This window comes from Carya illinoinensis, chromosome 5 (genome assembly GCF_018687715.1).
Source record: "Carya illinoinensis cultivar Pawnee chromosome 5, C.illinoinensisPawnee_v1, whole genome shotgun sequence".
In the NCBI taxonomy this organism is placed as follows: domain Eukaryota; kingdom Viridiplantae; phylum Streptophyta; class Magnoliopsida; order Fagales; family Juglandaceae; genus Carya; species Carya illinoinensis.
Genome location: NC_056756.1, coordinates 48,337,487 through 48,356,805, shown reverse-complemented (window position 1 = coordinate 48,356,805; position 19,319 = coordinate 48,337,487). Strand labels below are relative to the sequence as shown.

Below are 19,319 nucleotides of genomic sequence, written 5' to 3'. Positions count from 1 at the left end.
AACATTTCATTTTTTTTTTTTAACTTCCAGGGGAAAAATGACGCAATTTCATTTCAATAAGTGAAACAGCACTGTCATGTATACATATATTTTAATATATATATATATATATATATATATATGGGGTTGGCCGGTTCAACGATCAAGGGTTCAAGTCGACGCTGAACCAGCAGATATTAGTTTTCATCATTTCCTGTTACCCGCTGACCAACTCGATCTAGCCGGTTCCTTGCTCCAGCGGCAGTTCTACTCGGTTCCCAGTTGGTTTATGCGGTTCTCGTAGAGTAAGGGACGCCCTTAGTTTTATGGATGGATTTGTGTTTGGTGGAGAAATTTAGAAATTGATATATATGGTCTGGTGGATTGGTTTTGTTAATTACATGTTTGGGGATTCATGAATCTTGGTATTTGTATGGTAATTGAGGCCAATCGAAGGTGTTTGATGCTGGAGACTGGTGGAAGTAGTAATACCCCTAGTTAATTGGTTCAAGCTGTGATAAATTAACCTCAAATCGAGTCAATCAATCAACTATATAAATATAAACATATATATATATATATATATATTCACCAAGTTTGGATAAACGCATGCAGTCTCTTCCATTTGCCGATTATGTTAGTAAGTACTTTGTTTTCGTTTTCTACTCTTTCATACACGTATGTATATAGATAATAGACTAGTGAAAACCTTAAGTTACATTACATGCATCCATCTTACTAGTAATGCTAGCTAGGTACAAGCAGTGGCGGAACCAATATTTTTTTTAGGAGGGCCAACTTTTCTATCCTGCGGCACATTTATATAAAATAAAAAAGAGATTAAAAATAATTCAGAAAACATAACTATATATAAAACTATATTTCAATAATTTTCAACATACGTGTAAAAATAAAATTCTAAAAACACAACTCAATATACATTTTAGATTTATAATAATAATATTTCAAGGAATAATATTCATCCATTATTACTTTTGTAATAAAAAATTTAGAATTTATTTTTTTCATAAACTCTATTAAGTGATCTTTTAGAAGGCAATCTTACATTCTAGTGTATAATCTAGTTTATTAAATTTTATGTAAAATCTAGATATTTTTGTATTACGTTAAACATATAATAATAAAATTGAGACTTTAAATAAAATTTTTCTTACTCAATAAAATCTAGAGAATAAAACATTTCAACTATTTTTCATATAGATCATTCACCTTAAATAATTTTTTTTTTCACTTTGGATTCCATAATAAGAAGCCTAATATTGTATAACAAAAAATTTTGGGATCCATATTAATAAATTTATTATTTCTTCTAAACTTAGTTTAAATTAATCTTAGTGAGGTCACATCTTTGAAAATAGATAATATATAGAAATTATAGAAAATTTTAAGACTATATGAAAAATTGGAGAGAAGCATTTATAGATATATTGAAATTTTAGAAAGTATATAGGGATTATAACTTTTTTAGGGGAGGCATTCTCTATATTTATATAATTATAAATGAAATGTAGGACGGATTTTGAAATTTCCGTCTGTGTGTGTTTTTTTTTTTTTTTTTTGGGGGGGGGGGGGCATGATGGCGGGTACAAGTCCCAAATATTAGGGGTGGGCATTATATATATATTTATATATACACAAAAACATAAATATATTTTTATCTATATAAATATAAATACATATTTATATTTTACAAATTGTATATATATAATTATGTATATTATAATTTGTTAGACTTGTTTACAAAATATGCACTAAAAAATTTAAAAACTATTACACTACAACTTACATAAAATATACACTAACAAATTTAAAAACTAGATAATTTTTAAATTATAATCATATTTACAAATTTAAATTTATAATTTGAATATAAATATATATTTTTAATCACTTTTAAATCTAGAAATAATTTTTAAATCTAGTGGAATATAATCTACATTTTAAGTGGACAGGATGAGAATCTGCCCCACACCTCGCCTAGTAGGGCAGGATACCCAACTCTGAGATGCGGGGGAGGGGAGCGGATGTGAAAACCCCACCCCGCCCTCGTGCTGGGCGGGGTGCGGGGAGGGGATTACCCCGCACTGTGGTAAGGGTAACACCCCATCAAATATACAAGTTTTGTACAAACCCTTTATAAAAAGTGGGTCTCACTAATAAAAAATAATTTCTTTATAATTTTTCAAGATGAGATTTACTTTTTTTTTTATAAAAGACGTATACGTGACTTGTATGTTTAGAACTTATACAAATCATTTCTCAAAGAAACTAGATGTTATTACCCATTTATATAAGGAAAGTGAAAAAGTTAACCTAATATCCTTGCATGCAACCATTAATATAGCTGGAGGTATTAATGCATGCATGGTTCGTATATATATATATATATGATTCTCTCACAAATATTAATTAACAATATCCTCTAAATTAAAGAACCATTAACGCTCATATGATTTATGCGTTTCATTTAATTAACTCTCATATTTTGGAATATTCATGAGACGTGTCTGTTGGTTACAAAGTGTTGTTTACAAAGTGGAGCACATTTTTCTTCTAGTACTTTAGGATTGGTACACATGTTGAGCAAATTAATCAGTAGTACATGATCTATAATATAATATCTATGATTCCCAGATTTTCTTTTCTATTAAATATTAATTAGGAAAGACAAAGTGGGGTTAATGGAAACCGGTACAATTACATATAGGAGGCTTAATTGGGATCGAGCTGGGTTAGTGGTATCGATTCACTAAATTATATATAGCATCCAGATATTATTTCAAATGTGATCGATTAACAGATTCATAACATCATGGATCACTTGTCAACAGCCTCAGACACATCGAGGCAGCATCCACTGATGACTAATAATACATAAATTATAAGATTCGAAGCATAGAATTAATTAATAATCTCTTCAAATCTTTCCATTAATTATAGGGTTATTCGTGCTATAACCACGTAAAATCTCTTATACCTAATCATACTATATAAATTAAAAAAAAAAAAAATTGTTTGTTCGTGATTATAATCTTTTCGATGAAAATGACTATTTGCAACAAAAATGACATATATGTGAATTTGGTATCTTCACAGTTATATTAGCACTGATTACAAGAAAATTACAGTACTAGTACTCTGTTTTATTCACTCAAGTGATCATATTTGTTTTTTCATTTAGCAGTACTAATTAGTAATTACGTAGTAGAGCATGTTGGACGAGTTGCATTAAATATTAATGATAACGTAGGAAGATATGATCATGATCATGATCATGTTAAGATGTTGGATTTGGAGTTGATGGAATTAGGAAGACTAATGGAAGAATGACAATAATCGGAAGACTCTTGCATTATTGGGGTAATTATTATTACGTGCATCCGACTGGCAATTTCTTCATTAACTTTGACTACATATAATGGTACGTAGAATCGCGCATAAAACTACAATTTGATCAAAAGCTATTTTCTGTGCGCATGTCGTGGTTGTAAAGCTACGTTTGGTGGATATCCGTATCTTACGTCAATTTAGAAACACATGCATGTATCTGATCTTCATGACTTTATCTGCCCTCCAAAGTACACCGCCCTTTCTCATAGAAAACATGCGATACGTTTATCTTTTTCTATCCGTGTTTGAATGCATGTGATGACTGATTTTATCGGCAGTTATGACGTGCTACTTCGGCAGATATCAAAGACTTAAATTCTATAATTGGTTGTTTCATGAGCAAAAACGTTCCTATATATATGTTAAATAAATTGATCATTGACACGATTTTGTAGATTTTGACCAAACTTAATGCCCTTGTATAAATGGGCTATATATGTACGTAGTCGAACTTGGAGTTATGAAAATTGGGCCAAATGTAGCTAGGCCCCTTTCTGGGTCGTTGTCAGACCCAATTGATCATGTATTTATATATTTGCAACATTGTATATTTGCAACATTGTTGTTTGTATTTCCAGACCAAAGAAACGACAAAAACCTTTAGGACCGATAGGTGGTACGTAATCTCATTCATAAGATAAATGGAAACTCAACATATATTATATATACCCTTCTTTTGCGTATAATATATATGCGATGTACAAGACCAAAATTCTTGATTTGCTGCAACTTCTTAATCACCAGCTCGATCGATCTCTGTTTCATTTAGCTAGAACCATTTTTAAGTGTTCTGCTCGAAAAAGATGCTTCCTTCAACCTTGCTAATCTTAACAAGAATGATAGTACTTCTGAGGGGTCTTGCAAGGAGTATGAAGCTTTCGTATCCTTTGGAGTTGAAGAAACAATGATTGGATACCCTTGTCCTCTACTTCGAATGACCTGCAAATATTCATATGAAGTACTACATGTGTGAATGACATGTAACATTGCAGACAGCATAAAATTTATTGGGAAAAAAAAAAAAAACCTTAAAAGCATCTTCATCACTTCGATCGTCCCCAATGTACAGTGGGAGGACATCACTGGAATTGCTAAACCCTAGAGTGTCGAGTAAGTATTCCAGGGCATGCCCTTTGTTCCATTCTATGGATGGTCTTACTTCCAAAACCTGTATATATACATGCAGAATAAAAATTATACGCGATTTATAATATTGAAAATATATAAGAAAATCAAGATTTATTGAGGTTTCTTTTGCCTTACCATTTTGCCTTCAGTTAGGTGAAACTCTGGATATTTTTCAACTACAGACTTGACCTTCTCTTCCAAGATGCCATAATCCTGCATATTATATACATATATATGATTCATGAACAAACAATTTTTATTCTAGTAATATCAGGGGAATGCATGATATTAAACGAAATTGTTTAGATTTATTCTAGGTAAATCTCTCTCTCTCTCTCTCTCTCTCTCTCTCTCTCTCTCTCTCTCTCTCTCTCTCTCTCTCTCTCTCTCTCTCTCTCTATATATATATATATATATATATTTCAGTATTATTACCTCTGCTCGAACCTGCCGAAAATGTACAGAGACGCAGAAGCCATTATCCTCTATCCTGACACCTTGTATTTTCTTTGTCTTTTCTTCTAACATTGTGACTATCTGTCAGGAACATTGTGAATATCCCCAAAATTAGTGACATATACACGCACTGAAACCTCGATATACGTACACATAAATTAACATGGCATGGTACTTAGAATGAGCCCATGATCATGTACACATGAACCTAACTGAACTGGAATAATCTTCTTTGCAGTTAGTTCACTCCATTAGGAGAAATGATCAGATCATGAAAGTTAGCTAACCTCTTGAATTGCAGGTAAGAATTTCTTAGCAGGTTGAAAAAGAACTTCAGTACTCTCCTACAGATTGAAAATTCATGTTATTACGGGGCAAACAAGAATGTAATTATATATTAATTACCCGTTGATCCAAATTAATTAACCGATTACAGAAACTACTGATCTCCCATTGTATCACTTCAAAAATAAATGAAAAAAAGAAAAGAAAGAAGAAACTGAACAGGTTGAAAGGGCTTATGCATAGTTGCAGATAATTACAACTCCAGCCATTTCGTTTTTTTCTTTTCATGCTGTTTATTATCAATGGAACCCAATTACTTTCTACAAAATGGAATGTTGCTGAAGAAAAAAAAAACACGTTTCTAACCTTTCCATGAGGGGCTATGGTTTGGTGATTGCCAGCAGTACTGGACTTAACTGGAATTGGCGGGGCCATTATGTCCATTCCATGGCTCCCAGCATAATAAACATTACTCAACTTTACAAATTCTGTTACCTGAACCAAACATATATAAAAGGTCCAAAAAAACACAAATACTTAGTCAATGGAGTACCATGGTACGTACGACGTAGTAGGATACGCATTAAATACTTAATCAAGCTGTTATGTTGTATTTACCTTGTCTCTGCTCCTACCGCTAATTATTGCTGTTGGAAAATATTTTGCAACTCCACGTAGTGCTGCGCGCATCTGTAATATTAATACATATAAAGGGGGGTAAAATTAATTAGATTCAAGCAAATTATTTATCAAAATTTTCACAAAAACTAGGTGTTTCTCCCTCTTAAACTATTCTTGTACGTACTAATCATAATCTCACAATAATTCTTAAACAATCATGCATGCGACTGCTATAATATTTTACCTCTTCAGACATTAAGGCACGGTCGGGATTATCTACAATAGGAGAGAGCGTCCCGTCGTAATCTAAAAACACGACAATCCTCTTCCCCTTTGCGGTTTTCATCATTCTGTCAAATGAGTCTAATGCAGATGGGTGTTCCTCCTATAAGCAAATAATAATCTTGTAATGTGTGTATATATATATAAAAGATTGTACCAGCTAGGAATATGGATAAAATTAACATGCACATACCACCCAAGAATTATAACTTGAATCCAAAGATACAGGATCATTTGTGTTAGGGTCACTCAGGAGTGGCGCCGTTCTCGTCTTTGTGGAGAGATCACGGCCTTTGTTCTCGTCTTTCGTTGTTCTTTGAATAGATTGCACACTCTGTTTGTAGGAAGCTGATGATCTTTGGAGTCCCATTAATCCCTGTTTAGGCATTGAAAACTTTTCTTGATCATTTGCGTGTACATAATTAATTTACAGCAAGCTAGGAAATCTAATCTGCTTTTTATTTTTATTTTTTTAAATGACTAGTACTTGACAGGAGAAAAAAGGTTATGGGTGTTAGTGTATGTAAAGATTGAGTCTATAATACATGTTGACGTGACAAAACTGATAATTCGTTCCGGTTTTGGAGTACTCTAGCTGCCATATAAATTAAAAAGACCTCTCTCTCTCTCTCTCTCTCTCTCTCTCTCTCTCTCTCTCTCTCTCTCTCTCTCTCTCTCTCTCTCTCTCTCTCTCTCTCTCTCTCTCTATATATATATATATATATATATACACTCATATATGTATAGACATAATTTCAATTTCTTGTGGGTACCACATGAGTAAGTTGGAGGTGTTCATCATGAGTAGTACCAGTGATCTATGGCTCTTGACTTTCCTTCTAGCTACCAGTCTCATGTTCCTAATAATAAATCGGCCATCAAGTATGTGGTGCTGCTGCTGCACGAGTACTCTTTGTGTTGCCGATGATCTTCTTGCATGTGCCATCAATTATATCATATCTGCCATGCATTAGTATGCCTTCGAATTAGTCAATGAAATATTAAGTGTATAGAGGGCTCAATAAGTTTCAATTTAATTAATTCAGATGACATGCATGCACATATCATGCATGCTTTAGTACCAAAAGTCATTAAGCTTCTCCTAAAGCATATTAGATTATAATTATATTTTTTACGAAATAATAAATTAACAAGAGGTATTACATAAAGTAGGTTCTTTCTAAGAATATGCCATATAATATATATAAATAATCTTCAAACTATAGAATTTTAAGGGAGGTCGGTGGTCTAACATTACACGTGTAAAGTTTTTAATTAATTAAAACAATTCAATTCTCATGAACTATATAATAATATATAGTGTATCAAAAACATTATTATAAGTTAAAAGTAATAGACCGACGGAGGAAAAAGAAAAGTAGTACTACTACGAAACAACAAGAAAACCTTTACATGGCACGTACATTTAAAAGAGTTTTGTCCCACTAAGGTTTCGATCAAAGCTGATTCGTGTGAAAATAACATCAATTAAATTGGGTTTAAGTGTCTAATTTAAGAACACTAGTAGCCGACATCAAACTTAAAGATACCACCTAATGCCGGGCCACTCATCATTATTATTAAAATAATATCATATTAATCTCTCTCTCTCTCTCTCTCTCTCTAGTCTCTCTCTCACTATATATCACTCTCAAGGGACTGATTAAAGGGCACTAATTAATAATTATAAGGAGATCGAATTTTGATTAAATTGTTAGTGGAGGTTCCTAGAAACAACAGTACTAGGACACATGATCATATAGTACTACTCAAGGTCGGTATTCATGATCATAACTACTACAAGCTGCTAGTCTTAAAGAAAAAGTGATCTTTACTTTGTCTCTACTTTATCTTTAACCTATAGACAGTAACAAACGAAAAGTACTCTTTCCCTTTGTTAATATTGACCCTTTCTCCGTCTATATCACCTTTATATAGAGAGCGAACACCAAAAGACGAATACTACTCTTTATATGAGTTTATACTAGTCTTTGTTATTGACTCTTTCACCTTCTATATCACTTTGTTTTAATTCTCCCAAAAGTGTCTATATATTAAGAAAACAGTGGTCGGAAAGCTGAGATCGATAGCAAGCTTAACCTAGCTAGTCATCATAATGCACCGCGCTTTGCTTTCAGCTTTACACGGTCGATCAAGAGGGTAAAAGCAAGATCAACATCAAAGCAACTAGCTACCCATTGATCGATCTCGTCAAATCTTACCTTTCCACCCCGACAGCCATAATCATCCAAACACAAAAAAGTAAGCAACAAAGGACGTTGTATATGTCTCATTCCGGTCTGCCTCCCCAATGGAAAAAACATAAAAATGCAAATGACACGTGTCAGAAAAACACGTGTATCCAACGAAGCAACAAAGTGTCGTGTCTTTTTCATAAAAATAAATAAATACTAGCTTTTTTTTTTTTTTTAGAAAGTAAAAAGAATAATAATTAGCTTGACTTTGAAAAACCGAAAGTGTGAAACACTGGAAAACTCATGTATGAATAGAATGAGACAAAAAAGGTGCAGAAGACAGTTTACGTGTTAGTTGGACGCAGAATCTTTAGAAAACTAGGGTTTTTGACAAGTGAACACGTCGAGAAAGAGCAGTCTTTAGACTAATTAGTGGGAAAAGTACCTCGAAAGCTAAGTTGAAGAAACCACCTGGAAGTTAAGTGTTTAATATTATACAATTCCTTACGAAATTTTCACTTTTAATATTTAATTTCGGATACTTCCTATGCTGTTAATATATATAATTTGAAACCGTAACGTCCCATGCATGCTGACCCTAATTATTAATTATTTTTTTCATAAAACCTAATTATAATAATTAATTATATATGGACCAACCAAATTAAGTCTATGATCACAGTATTTTATTTTTCATGGTTCAAATAACTGGAGGCCACCTGGCTATAACTGTCAGCGGATTTGGAGCCGTTGATTTAGATATAACGTTTTAAGTACGTAAATAATAAATAATAATATATATATATGTATAATAAGAGGAAATTAAATAAAATATAAAATAATAAATAAAAAAAATATTCAACGGTGGCTCAGAATTAAAAAAGATTAGTCATTAGAGAATTCTTAGTGGGGGATATCCCTAAAGCATAATGATAATAAAGAGTAAAACCGTTTTTCCGGTACCAGTCATTTTCTAGGAAAGTGACCTCGGGTGGACGGGTCCCGAGTCCCGAGTCCCGACGAAGGGATATAAGTCGGTGGAACCCATAATCTCAATCCTACAAGTGGCATGTACTACACGTGTCAATTTCTTGTTTAATCTAATGACAACTAGGCTAAATCCCGGAAACCATGGGCTTGATTTGTACGTCTCAAGGGTAGACTGGGCCATCTTGCCCCAGTCAATTTGTGGGCCTAATGGGGACACGTGTGCGAGCCGTCACCGTAGACTGACAAAAACAATATTAAAAATAGAAAAAAAAGGCAACTAACTGAAACTGGCTTTACAACACACCTACGAAAATGGCGCGTGTATATCACGATTATGGTCTGATGTTTCCAAAACTGTCACTCGCCGACAAGGAGAGTAAAGGAGACATCAAATCATAAACAGAATTCCAACCGCTCTTTCCTTTTGTGTTTGCAATTTTCTTTCCGTGGGTTTTCTGTAATATTCGGAAAAACAAAAGGTAGAGGGTTCTTTCTTGGTAGTTAAGGAAGAGAGTGGAATGTATGGGAAGGAGGCGTGCAGTGCACCCATTTCGCCAATTAAAACGCACAGTTTTAAAAGTAGATTTTCAACACATAGCCTATCATTATAACCTTTTTGACTATTATTCACCTATCATTATTTTAAAAATATATAGCCTCTTCAACCCTTACCATATATGATCAGTAACAGACAGAAAAATTGCACGAAAATGTAAAAAAGAAAAAAAAAAACAGAGAGCTGGAAATGATAAATAATGAGTAAAAACCATTCATAATCTGTGTCTAAAGAGGATGAAAATGAAAGTAACTCACCAGAGAAGGAATAATATATGAAAAACTTGATGCACTGAACTTGTTGGACAGGCACTGCCTTATCAGGTTGAGGAGGGAGCCGAGCTTAGCTATAGTATTTTTGGAGAGAGAGAAGAGAGAGAGAGAGTTTTGAGGGTTTGGGTGAATGTGAGAATGTGAAATATGGGATGGAGATAGAAGAGAAGGATATTGGAGGGAGGAAGGGATGAGAGGAGGTGGGGTTTATTTATAGAGAGAAAGGGGTTTAGGGGATGTTGGAAACTTGGACAGGTGCCAAAAAGGTCTAGACACCTACGTACGTACCCGGCCAGTGCATTTGCATTACATCTTCCTCCAAATAAAAACCTTTATCGATCATTCTCATTATAATTTATAACCTGAAATTACCAAAATAGCTCCATCTCTAATATCGCAATTAATGGCTTGATCTTCTTAATTTTGTGTATATAACTTTAATGTAATTAATTAATAGGCCATGTTTGCTAATTTCTAGATCATCTCCCTTTGTTTTGGAGTAAATTAAGAATATTGTAAGGGAGGAAGTTTTTTAATTGAGGGAATCAAAATGAAAATAAAGAGAATCCTTTAGCATAGGGGCTAAAATGAGAATTCAATGAAAATTAGTAACTGGTGATCGAGTACTCATTGTCTCGCTGGTCTAACCCAACAAATTCTATTATAATAATAAAAATCAACGGGCAATAATAATGAATATGAGTATATATATATAATAATAATAATCAATTTAATAATATTGACTTGGAGACTCGAATTCCTTGACCCTGCCATTCATGAAATTTCATGGAAATTAATGCTAAATTAAAAACCTATTTAAGGGTATTTTATAGAAAAATATATGCATGCATTAATAGCCAAGGAAATAATTATTATTATTTTTTTATTTAAAGGGAAAGTCTATGAATAATGAATATCACCTATTAAATTTTTTAACTTTTCGTTAAATCAAAGATCTTTTTGTACACATAATTGGACACTCAAATATTGTGTCAATTAATAATTAATTATATCATAATAATTTACAATTATTATTAATTTCTAGTAATAGAATATTTGTTTTTTTAATTAATTTCTATACGTGGGTATTTTAAATTTAATGCAAAAGTCATTGAGTGGTTGAAGATTCACAAATCCATCTATGCCCAAATAAAATTCAAAAACCTAAAAAAAAAAAAAAAAAAAAAAGAAAGGACCCAATAAAAACATGAGTTTTGCTACATACAAGCACAGTTGCATACTAATCTGTGTACAAATACTGATTTATTCATACTTAAGATTTAAATTAACATTATTTTCAATAAAATCTACTTTTTGACCAATCACATCACATTAGTGCATAGATTAGTGCACAATTGTGCTTGCAACTATAAAGAATAGGTACCTTCTAGCCTCCAGTTAGGTAAGGACTAATATGTACATAGAATTACCCAAACAGCCCTGTAGTTTTAGGACCCTCAATCTCATGATCAGGTCAGTGTGGAAGCAATATATATGAGTATGACCTTAGAACTTTTAGAAGGAGATGGATGGTCAAGTTCTCCGAATTTAAAGACCTTTTTGAATTCGACCCCAGAAGTAAATGCCCATGAAACTTCCTTTGTAATACAATATTGTATATGTAATAACTTACCGACATGGTCCTCGCATGGTGTGATATACATATGCCCCTAATTAATAAATATAGAAACTACTCCTCATTTAAGATTCTGTCTCATGTCGACGACACTTTGCATGAATGTCTCTGCCGAAGTTACATGGGAATTATTGACCACAAAAACGCGTTTACAATAATGGGTATTAAATATCTATATATATATATATATATATATGTACACACATGACTTCGAGAGAGTCATCGATCTCACAAATTCATCTGGTTTGATATAATTTATCAAATTATAAAAAATAAATTTAACAAATCACATGAAGCTAAGAATTTTTTTTTTTTTTTAAATGCTGATATACAATTTGTACAAAAATCCAATATTACTACATGCACTCTCCATTCTAAACTTCCAAGATAGAAAATTACATTCTCACTCATCATGTCAAGCCCCGTGAAGTTGTAGGCAAATATCATCATCTCGTAGTTGACAATGAGATTAAACTAGCGCCACACGCATGAAACTCCCGACAATGTATTAAAGTGTAGAGAAAGAGTTAAATGCAAATCTCTATTTTGTGACATGAGCCTATAATCTCAGTGTACTTTATGACATGAGCCTATATTAGTCATTCACATCAAATTATGTTATTTTATAAATTTACTTTTACAATATTTATATATAGATTTAATATTTCTCTAACCAAAACTAGTTCTTCAGTCCAAAAACTCAACGAAGTATTTTCCCATATTCATTACTTTAAAGAGTTTTTCTATCCAGTTGCCTACATTAGTATTGCACATCACATCTATTTTAATTTTAACTTTTTTTCTTCTGCTAATTTAATTGAGTTTTTCTACTTTTCATCCTTAATTATGTCATATACTTGCTAAGCAAAAAAATAAATAAATAAAAAAATAAAAATAAATGTATAATGTAAAGATGATGAATATAATTTTTCTACTTTAAATACATGATCCTGATCATGATGTTTACAATAAATTAATGTATAAAAACGAGGGACTAAATTGATCATCATATGATGATCTAACGACCCAAAAAATAAACTGGACAAACGGTCCCATTCTTCGTGGATGATCCGCAACTTAATTCAACTCTCATTGTTGAACAAAAAAACACAGCTAAGATTAATGATCATATAATTGGAATATATACATATATATATATATATTATATTGGCTGAGGAAAATTCATTGAATGCAACGTTTTTTCCCACATGATCTCGGAGTGATTTTCGTCTCTGACCAAGAAAATAGAATGAATATTTTTGTCAAGCCTTCAATATTCGAACCGGTCCTAAGAGGAAACTGAATAAGGGGACTCAAAATTGTCTCTTTAGTAGAATTGGACCATTTTCTAAGAAATTTGCAAGAATCTGAAACAAAATTTCTGGGTTGATGCTGGAAAAAGTAAATTTCCGGGGTAGATGCTGGAAGAAGTAGTTCTAATATTATTTTCATGACATTGCGAGGACGTTTGAGGTTTTACTAGCCAAATGGGCGGTTGTTTCGTTGCAGAAGTAAGACACGTCTCTTGCTTTAACAATTATTCCCAAAGACTGGTGCTATTCTGTTGCGCGCGAGTAGCACTGATTCACTTGACTTATAGTTATTTTTGTAATTTTTTTTTAATTTTTCTATTCATATTTTTTTAATATATTTAAATATTTTTAAAAAATAAAAAAAATACATCAATACACTTTAAATCACTTTCTTAATCATTAAATTTAAAAAAAAAAATTGACCAAACGGTCAAGTTGAGCAGTAAAAAGTGGGAGGCATGCATGCTAGTGTTTCTCATTCCCAAAAAAGTCTTGAACCAAGATTAGAAAAAAATTAAGATAGCCGTAAAGATACGATATTTTCTTATTTTCTCTTCCTCTACTAGGTCGAAAAATCTTTGATATATTGCTTTATGGCCACCAAAACCGTACACGCACCACACCACCGCACTCATCAAGCATAGATATACAAGATAGGCCAAAAACACCGTCGCCTAACAAGCATGCATGTGTGGCTCATGTGCCACCCACATCACGCATGATTTTTGCACACCATTGCAATTGTGAGTCCAACTACTATACGCATGTTACCAATAGATTCCTTGACCTCAAATCTTCAAAATGCGTCTAACCCTACTCCATTCCCACCACACCGAAGCACCAAAACAATGACCTATATTCATTAGGAATTGCAAACTAAAGATGTTTAAGAAACAATGTATAATGGCTAAAATCCTCCTTGACGTGTGTAGGAGATAACATCAAATATATATAGAATAAATTACAACAACGTGATCCTATAAAATAGGAAATGATCAAAATAAAAATATTGAAAACATTGGGATATAGCAAATCTTATGGAGAATCATTTGATTCTCCCTTATTACCCCTTTGCAAGGTGAGCATGGTAGAAGGGATAACATTGAGCTTGCTTCAGAAGAGAAAGAACTGAGGCTTGGTGATGCCTTTGGTCAATGAATCAGCAAGCTGCAGATGTGAAGGGACAAAATCAACTTTCAAAGTGCCATTAGCAACAAGTTAACGAACAAAATGGTAATCGATCGCACTATGTTTTGACCGAGGGCTAGTAACCGGATTGACTGCCACAAAAATTGCACTTTGATTGTCGCAAAGAATTTTGAGTGTCGTTGAGAGTGTAACATGAAGGTCTCGAAGTAGTTGAACAATCCAGGCAATATCAACAGTGGCAACAGCTAAAGAACGATATTCCGCTTATGCACTTGAACGAGAGACAATGCTTTGTTTCTTAGAGGACCAAGAAACCAAATTAGTATAAAAAAGAGATAGCGTAGCCAATAGTGGAATGGCATGTATCAAGACAGCCTGCTCAGCCCGCATCAGAGTGGGCAAGAATATCATGAGTGGATTGTTTATGGAGTTGAAGTCTATGATAAGGAGTGCCTTTGACATAGTGCAAAATGCTTGAGAGCACGAAAGTGGTCCTCGATGGTAGCATGCATGAATTGGCAAATAGAATTCACACTGAAGGATAAATCAGGCCTGGTGATGGCCAGGTATTGAAGAGCACCTGCAAGTGAACGAAACATAGTAGGATCGAAGAACAATTTTCCTTCAGTTGAGTGGTGTTGACCGACAACACAGGGTGTAGAAATAGGTTTTGCATCAATCATTGAAGCATGTTGCAAGAGATCAAGGGCATCTATTAACTGAAAACAAACCCTTCTCATTAGCTTGGACTTCAACGTCAATGAAATAATGAAGATCACCCAAATCCTTCATGAAGAATTCCTTGGAGAGCCAAGTAATGAGAGTTTGAACCACAGAAGGATTACTTCCAGTTATGGCCATGTCATCAACATAAAGAAGTAAATAAACAGTTCCAACTGAGGAGTGATAGACAAATAATGAAGAATCAACCTGACTAGAAAGAAACCCAAGGTTAAGCAAAAAGGAGCTAAAGCAATGAAACCAACCTTAAGGAGCTTGTTTCAAACCATAAAGAGCCCGCTTTAGGCGACAAACATGCCGAGGGAACTATAGATCTATATAACCAGGCGGTTGTTCCATATACATCTCTTCATTAAAAAAACTATGAAGAAATGTGTTTTTAACATCTAGCTGATGTAAATGCCACCATCCAGAAGTAACAGCCAAGGACAAAATAATTATGACTGTAGTAAGGCGCACCACAGGACTAAAGGTGTCACCGAATTCAAGACCATGAATCTGAGAAAATCCTTGAGCCACAAAATGTGCCTTGTTACACTCAATGGACCCATCAGAGCGAAGTTTGGTTTTGAAAATCCAGCGACAACCAACCATATCGTGATTCTTAGAATGAGGTAAAAGAACCCACGTATCATTTGTCTTCAAAGCTTGAATCTCATCATCCATAGTCTAGAGCCATTCGGGGTGTTTTGTAGCAGACTTGAAACCTCAAGACTCTTTGAAAGCAAGGAGTGCCTGAAAAGCTTGAGAAAAAGACAAAACATTCATAGCATGATATAACCGTGGTTTGAATATATCAGCTTTACCTCTGGTAATCATCGGGCAGCTGGAAGTGGTCACACGAGGAACGGAAGACATAGGTGGTGGGAAAGTTGAGTCCGAAGCAACAGAATCCGAGAGGGGTTCCACAGAAAAAGGACCCTGCAGATAAGGGGGAGGATCCGAGGATAGGTGAGGAGAATCGCTGCAAGGAAAACTCAAAAATGAATGAGAAGAACAAACATTAGAAGAACTAGACACATAGTCCTGACATTCAGAAAAATGGGTATAGTCAATGTTGGCCTGCAAATTTTGCATAGAATCACCATGATAAGGAAAATTATTTTCATAAAACTGCACATGTCGAGAAACATAGACATAATGTGTCTTTCAGTCTAGGCACCAGAATCCTTTATAAAGGATATTGTAACCTAAAAAGACACAAGAAGCAAATTTTGAAGACAATTTATTAGGTGAGTAATCTCTCAAATAAGGGAAGCAAAGACACCCAAAAGTGCGAAGCATAGAGTAATATGGTTGCTTACCAAACAGGAGCTCATAAGGAGTTGTGCCATCAAGTGACGGTGACGGGAGTCAATTAATGAGAAAGACGGCAGTAGAGAAAGCCTCAACCCAAAAAGAGAGCGGCACACCTGCATGGAACATAAGGGTAAGACCCGTTTCTGTGACATGGCGATGCTTGAGTTTGGCAATGCCGTTTTGACTAGGAGTGTAGGGGCATGCCAAATGGAGAACAATGCCATAAGAGTGCGAGTAAAATTTATTATTTGTAAATTCGGTTCCACCATCACATTGAAAGGATTTTATTTTGGCCGAAAATTGCGTCTCAATATAACATTGTAAATGAATGAAAGTATCAAAAAAATCAGATTTTTGTTTTAACGGGAATATCCAACTAAATCCAGTACAATCATCAATGAATGCCCATGATATCTATATCCAGTAAAAGAGAGAATTGATGACGAACCCTATAAATCACAGTGTAAATGATCAAAAGGCATGGTACAAGGTTCATCATTTAAAGAAAAAGGTAAACGATATCTTTTGCCAAGTCTACAACCAACACAAATTTCATAATCAATGTTCACCAATTTATTACTACAAGAAATAGATCCTAATCTAGAAAGAGAAGCAACAATACGATAATTTGGATGACCAAGGCGAGAATGCCATAAACAAACAGAGGCTCGCGATGAAGGAGAAGTGGTGGACACAAGGGCATAATGACTACGATCTAACATGTAGAGACCATTTTCACATCTTCTGACTCCCAATACCATTCTTGTGACCTGATCCTGTATGGTAAAACCAGAGGAAGAGAAGGTAACAAAACAATTATTGTCTTTAGTAAGCTAACTAATCGAAATAAGATTTTTCTTAATGCTAGGAACAACTAAGACATTTGATAAAAGAAAGGAATTGGACGGAATAAGAGATGAAATGGAACCAGTATGAGAAATTGCTAAAAACTGACCATTTCCAACCATGACACGTTCATTACCAGAGTAGATAGCTGATTGATTCACACCCTTGGTGTCACTTGTCATGTGGGACATTGCACCAGAGTCAAGAAACCATTCAGAGTCATTCAGGTCTTGAATCGAGCAGGTGGAAAATGCTTCAGCAAGATTAGCCGATTGCTTCTTCTTGAGTTTCAAGAAGCTCCAGCAACGTTTGGCTAGGTGTCCCTCCTTGTCACACAACTGACTTCGAACAGAGGAGGTGGAAGATGACTTCAAATTGGCAGAAGAGCTAGAAGAAGGGGAAGGTCGATTCTTCCCTTTGTTAGTCCCTACCGATTTGGAAGCCTATTGACATAATAAGCAGAGTTAGAAGACGAGCGGGAAACCGACCTTTCAAAAATCTCATGACTCAAAGCTTTCGGAACAATCTCGACAAAGGAGGGTAGCGGAAGCTGTGACATCATGGTGGTGGAGGAGATCTTGTAGTCGGGCCCCAATGCTCATAAATACCAATGAACTTTATCTGTGTCATCAATGGGACGACCGATTGCAACCAATTGATCGCAAAGACCTTTGAAGGTGTGGGAAAACTCAGCAATGGACTAAGAGCCGTGTTGCATCAGTCGGAGTTCATCCTTGAGTTGCAATTCACGAGTCTTCGACCAGTGCGAGAATGAGACTTCCAGAGCACGCCAAGCCTCATGAGAATGACATAAACCCAATACCTCACTCATAGACTCCTCGGTAAGAAAAGAGAAGAGCAAATTAAGAAGCGTCTGATCAGCATGCAGCCAAGAAGTGTACGCCGGATTTGGCTTGGTGGTGCCATCATCGGCAAGAATTGTGGCTGAGGGAGACACGATACTACCATCCAAATAACCAAACAAATCTTGGTTGGCTAATAGAGGAACAAACTGATTTTTCTACAATAAGTAATTGGAGGAAGTCAATTTAATGATGAGCATATACACCATTGTGTTGAGCAGAAGAGTAGAAGATGAAGAAGTCGAAGCAGCCATGGTTAGAATCAAAGAAAAAACCTTGAAACTGATACTATAAAGATGTTTAAGAAACAATGTATAATGGTTAAAATCCTCATTGACGTGTGTAGGAGATAACATCAAATATATATAGAATAAATTACAACAATATGATCCTATAAAATAGGAAATGATCAAAATACAAATATTGAAAACATATCTACATATATTTACAGCTATACATTAAGATTTTATGGAACCAAATTCGAATATAGCAATCTTATGGAGAATCATTTGATTCTCCCTTATTACAAACGATTGAATTTTTCCTTCTAAAGTTATCCTACTATATTTTTACTTTTCTCGAATAGAAACATGGAAGCAATGGAAGTGGAGTTCTATGAAATGCACTCGTATGTAACCCTATCATTCATTTACCATTTCTTTTTATTTTACCCTCTCCTTTTGAGCACAGTAATCATTGTAATGAGATTTTTGTATTGGGCACCTCATCCCCCCTCTTCTATCTCTATTTTAATTTTAATGCATCTTTGATATAAGAAAAAATAAACCATGCATGGAAGAGTGACAAATATGGAAGTAGAACTTTTTGATGAAAGCATTAGTCAGGAAATTGGAAGTGAAGAGGAGGAAGGGTTCTATCCAAACCAGACGAAAGGGTGAGTGGCACAACAATGTGCAGTACCATACAATGATCAAGTAAGAGTTGTTAATTAAGATTGGTTTAAAGAACACTATTTTCTTTTAAATAATAATCATGCCCGACTGAACAAGCTGCTAGAAGAAGACCAGGTACTTGTGAATAAGAAAGCAACCTGAACAGTAGTGGGAAAAGAAAGAAAGCGTCAAACAATGCAAGGAACATATTTCTCGAGCTAAGTTGCTACAAACCAAATATAGGATATAAAGGGCAAGAGTGCCTGTTGCTAATCCAAATATCGCCAATATCAAATCAAACGACAGTTCATTCCCATAGTCAACAATAGCTGATCTTCCGAGATTGTCCGTGTGGAAGGGAGCAAGAAGAAAAATGTAGATAAAATATAACCTATAGCAATCAT

The 19,319-nt window shown here is 34.3% G+C and overlaps 1 protein-coding gene across 3 annotated transcripts; it reads right to left on the bottom strand.

The window, feature by feature from the left end:
- Positions 1-3,989: 3,989 nt before the first annotated feature.
- Positions 3,990-10,380, bottom strand: LOC122309262 (probable trehalose-phosphate phosphatase D). 3 transcript variants are annotated; one of them, XM_043122665.1, is made up of 11 exons: positions 10,161-10,375; positions 6,974-7,122; positions 6,356-6,538; positions 6,125-6,265; positions 5,878-5,949; positions 5,626-5,754; positions 5,262-5,318; positions 4,954-5,055; positions 4,654-4,731; positions 4,418-4,558; positions 3,990-4,329 (listed from the first exon to the last, which is right to left on the bottom strand). In XM_043122665.1, the coding sequence occupies exons 2-11, from the start codon at positions 7,106-7,108 to the stop codon at positions 4,156-4,158; spliced, it is 1,212 nt and encodes a 403-aa protein (XP_042978599.1). In that variant the 5' UTR covers positions 7,109-7,122; positions 10,161-10,375; the 3' UTR covers positions 3,990-4,155. The 3 variants fall into 3 exon arrangements, with proteins under 3 accessions (XP_042978599.1, XP_042978601.1, XP_042978602.1); XM_043122667.1 differs by lacking the exon at positions 5,262-5,318 and having other exon boundaries at positions 10,161-10,380; XM_043122668.1 differs by lacking the exon at positions 6,974-7,122 and having other exon boundaries at positions 10,161-10,379.
- Positions 10,381-19,319: the final 8,939 nt, after the last annotated feature.

Excerpts from the sequence above, each read along its gene's own strand:
- LOC122309262 (XM_043122665.1), bottom strand. The coding sequence starts at position 7,108 with ATGGCACATGCAAGAAGATCATCGGCAACACAAAGAGTACTCGTGCAG. Across the intron at positions 5,950-6,124 it reads GTGCCTTAATGTCTGAAGAG|ATGCGCGCAGCACTACGTGG; the intron begins GTAAAATATTAT and ends TTAATATTACAG. Across the intron at positions 4,559-4,653 it reads ACCTAACTGAAGGCAAAATG|GTTTTGGAAGTAAGACCATC; the intron begins GTAAGGCAAAAG and ends GTATATATACAG.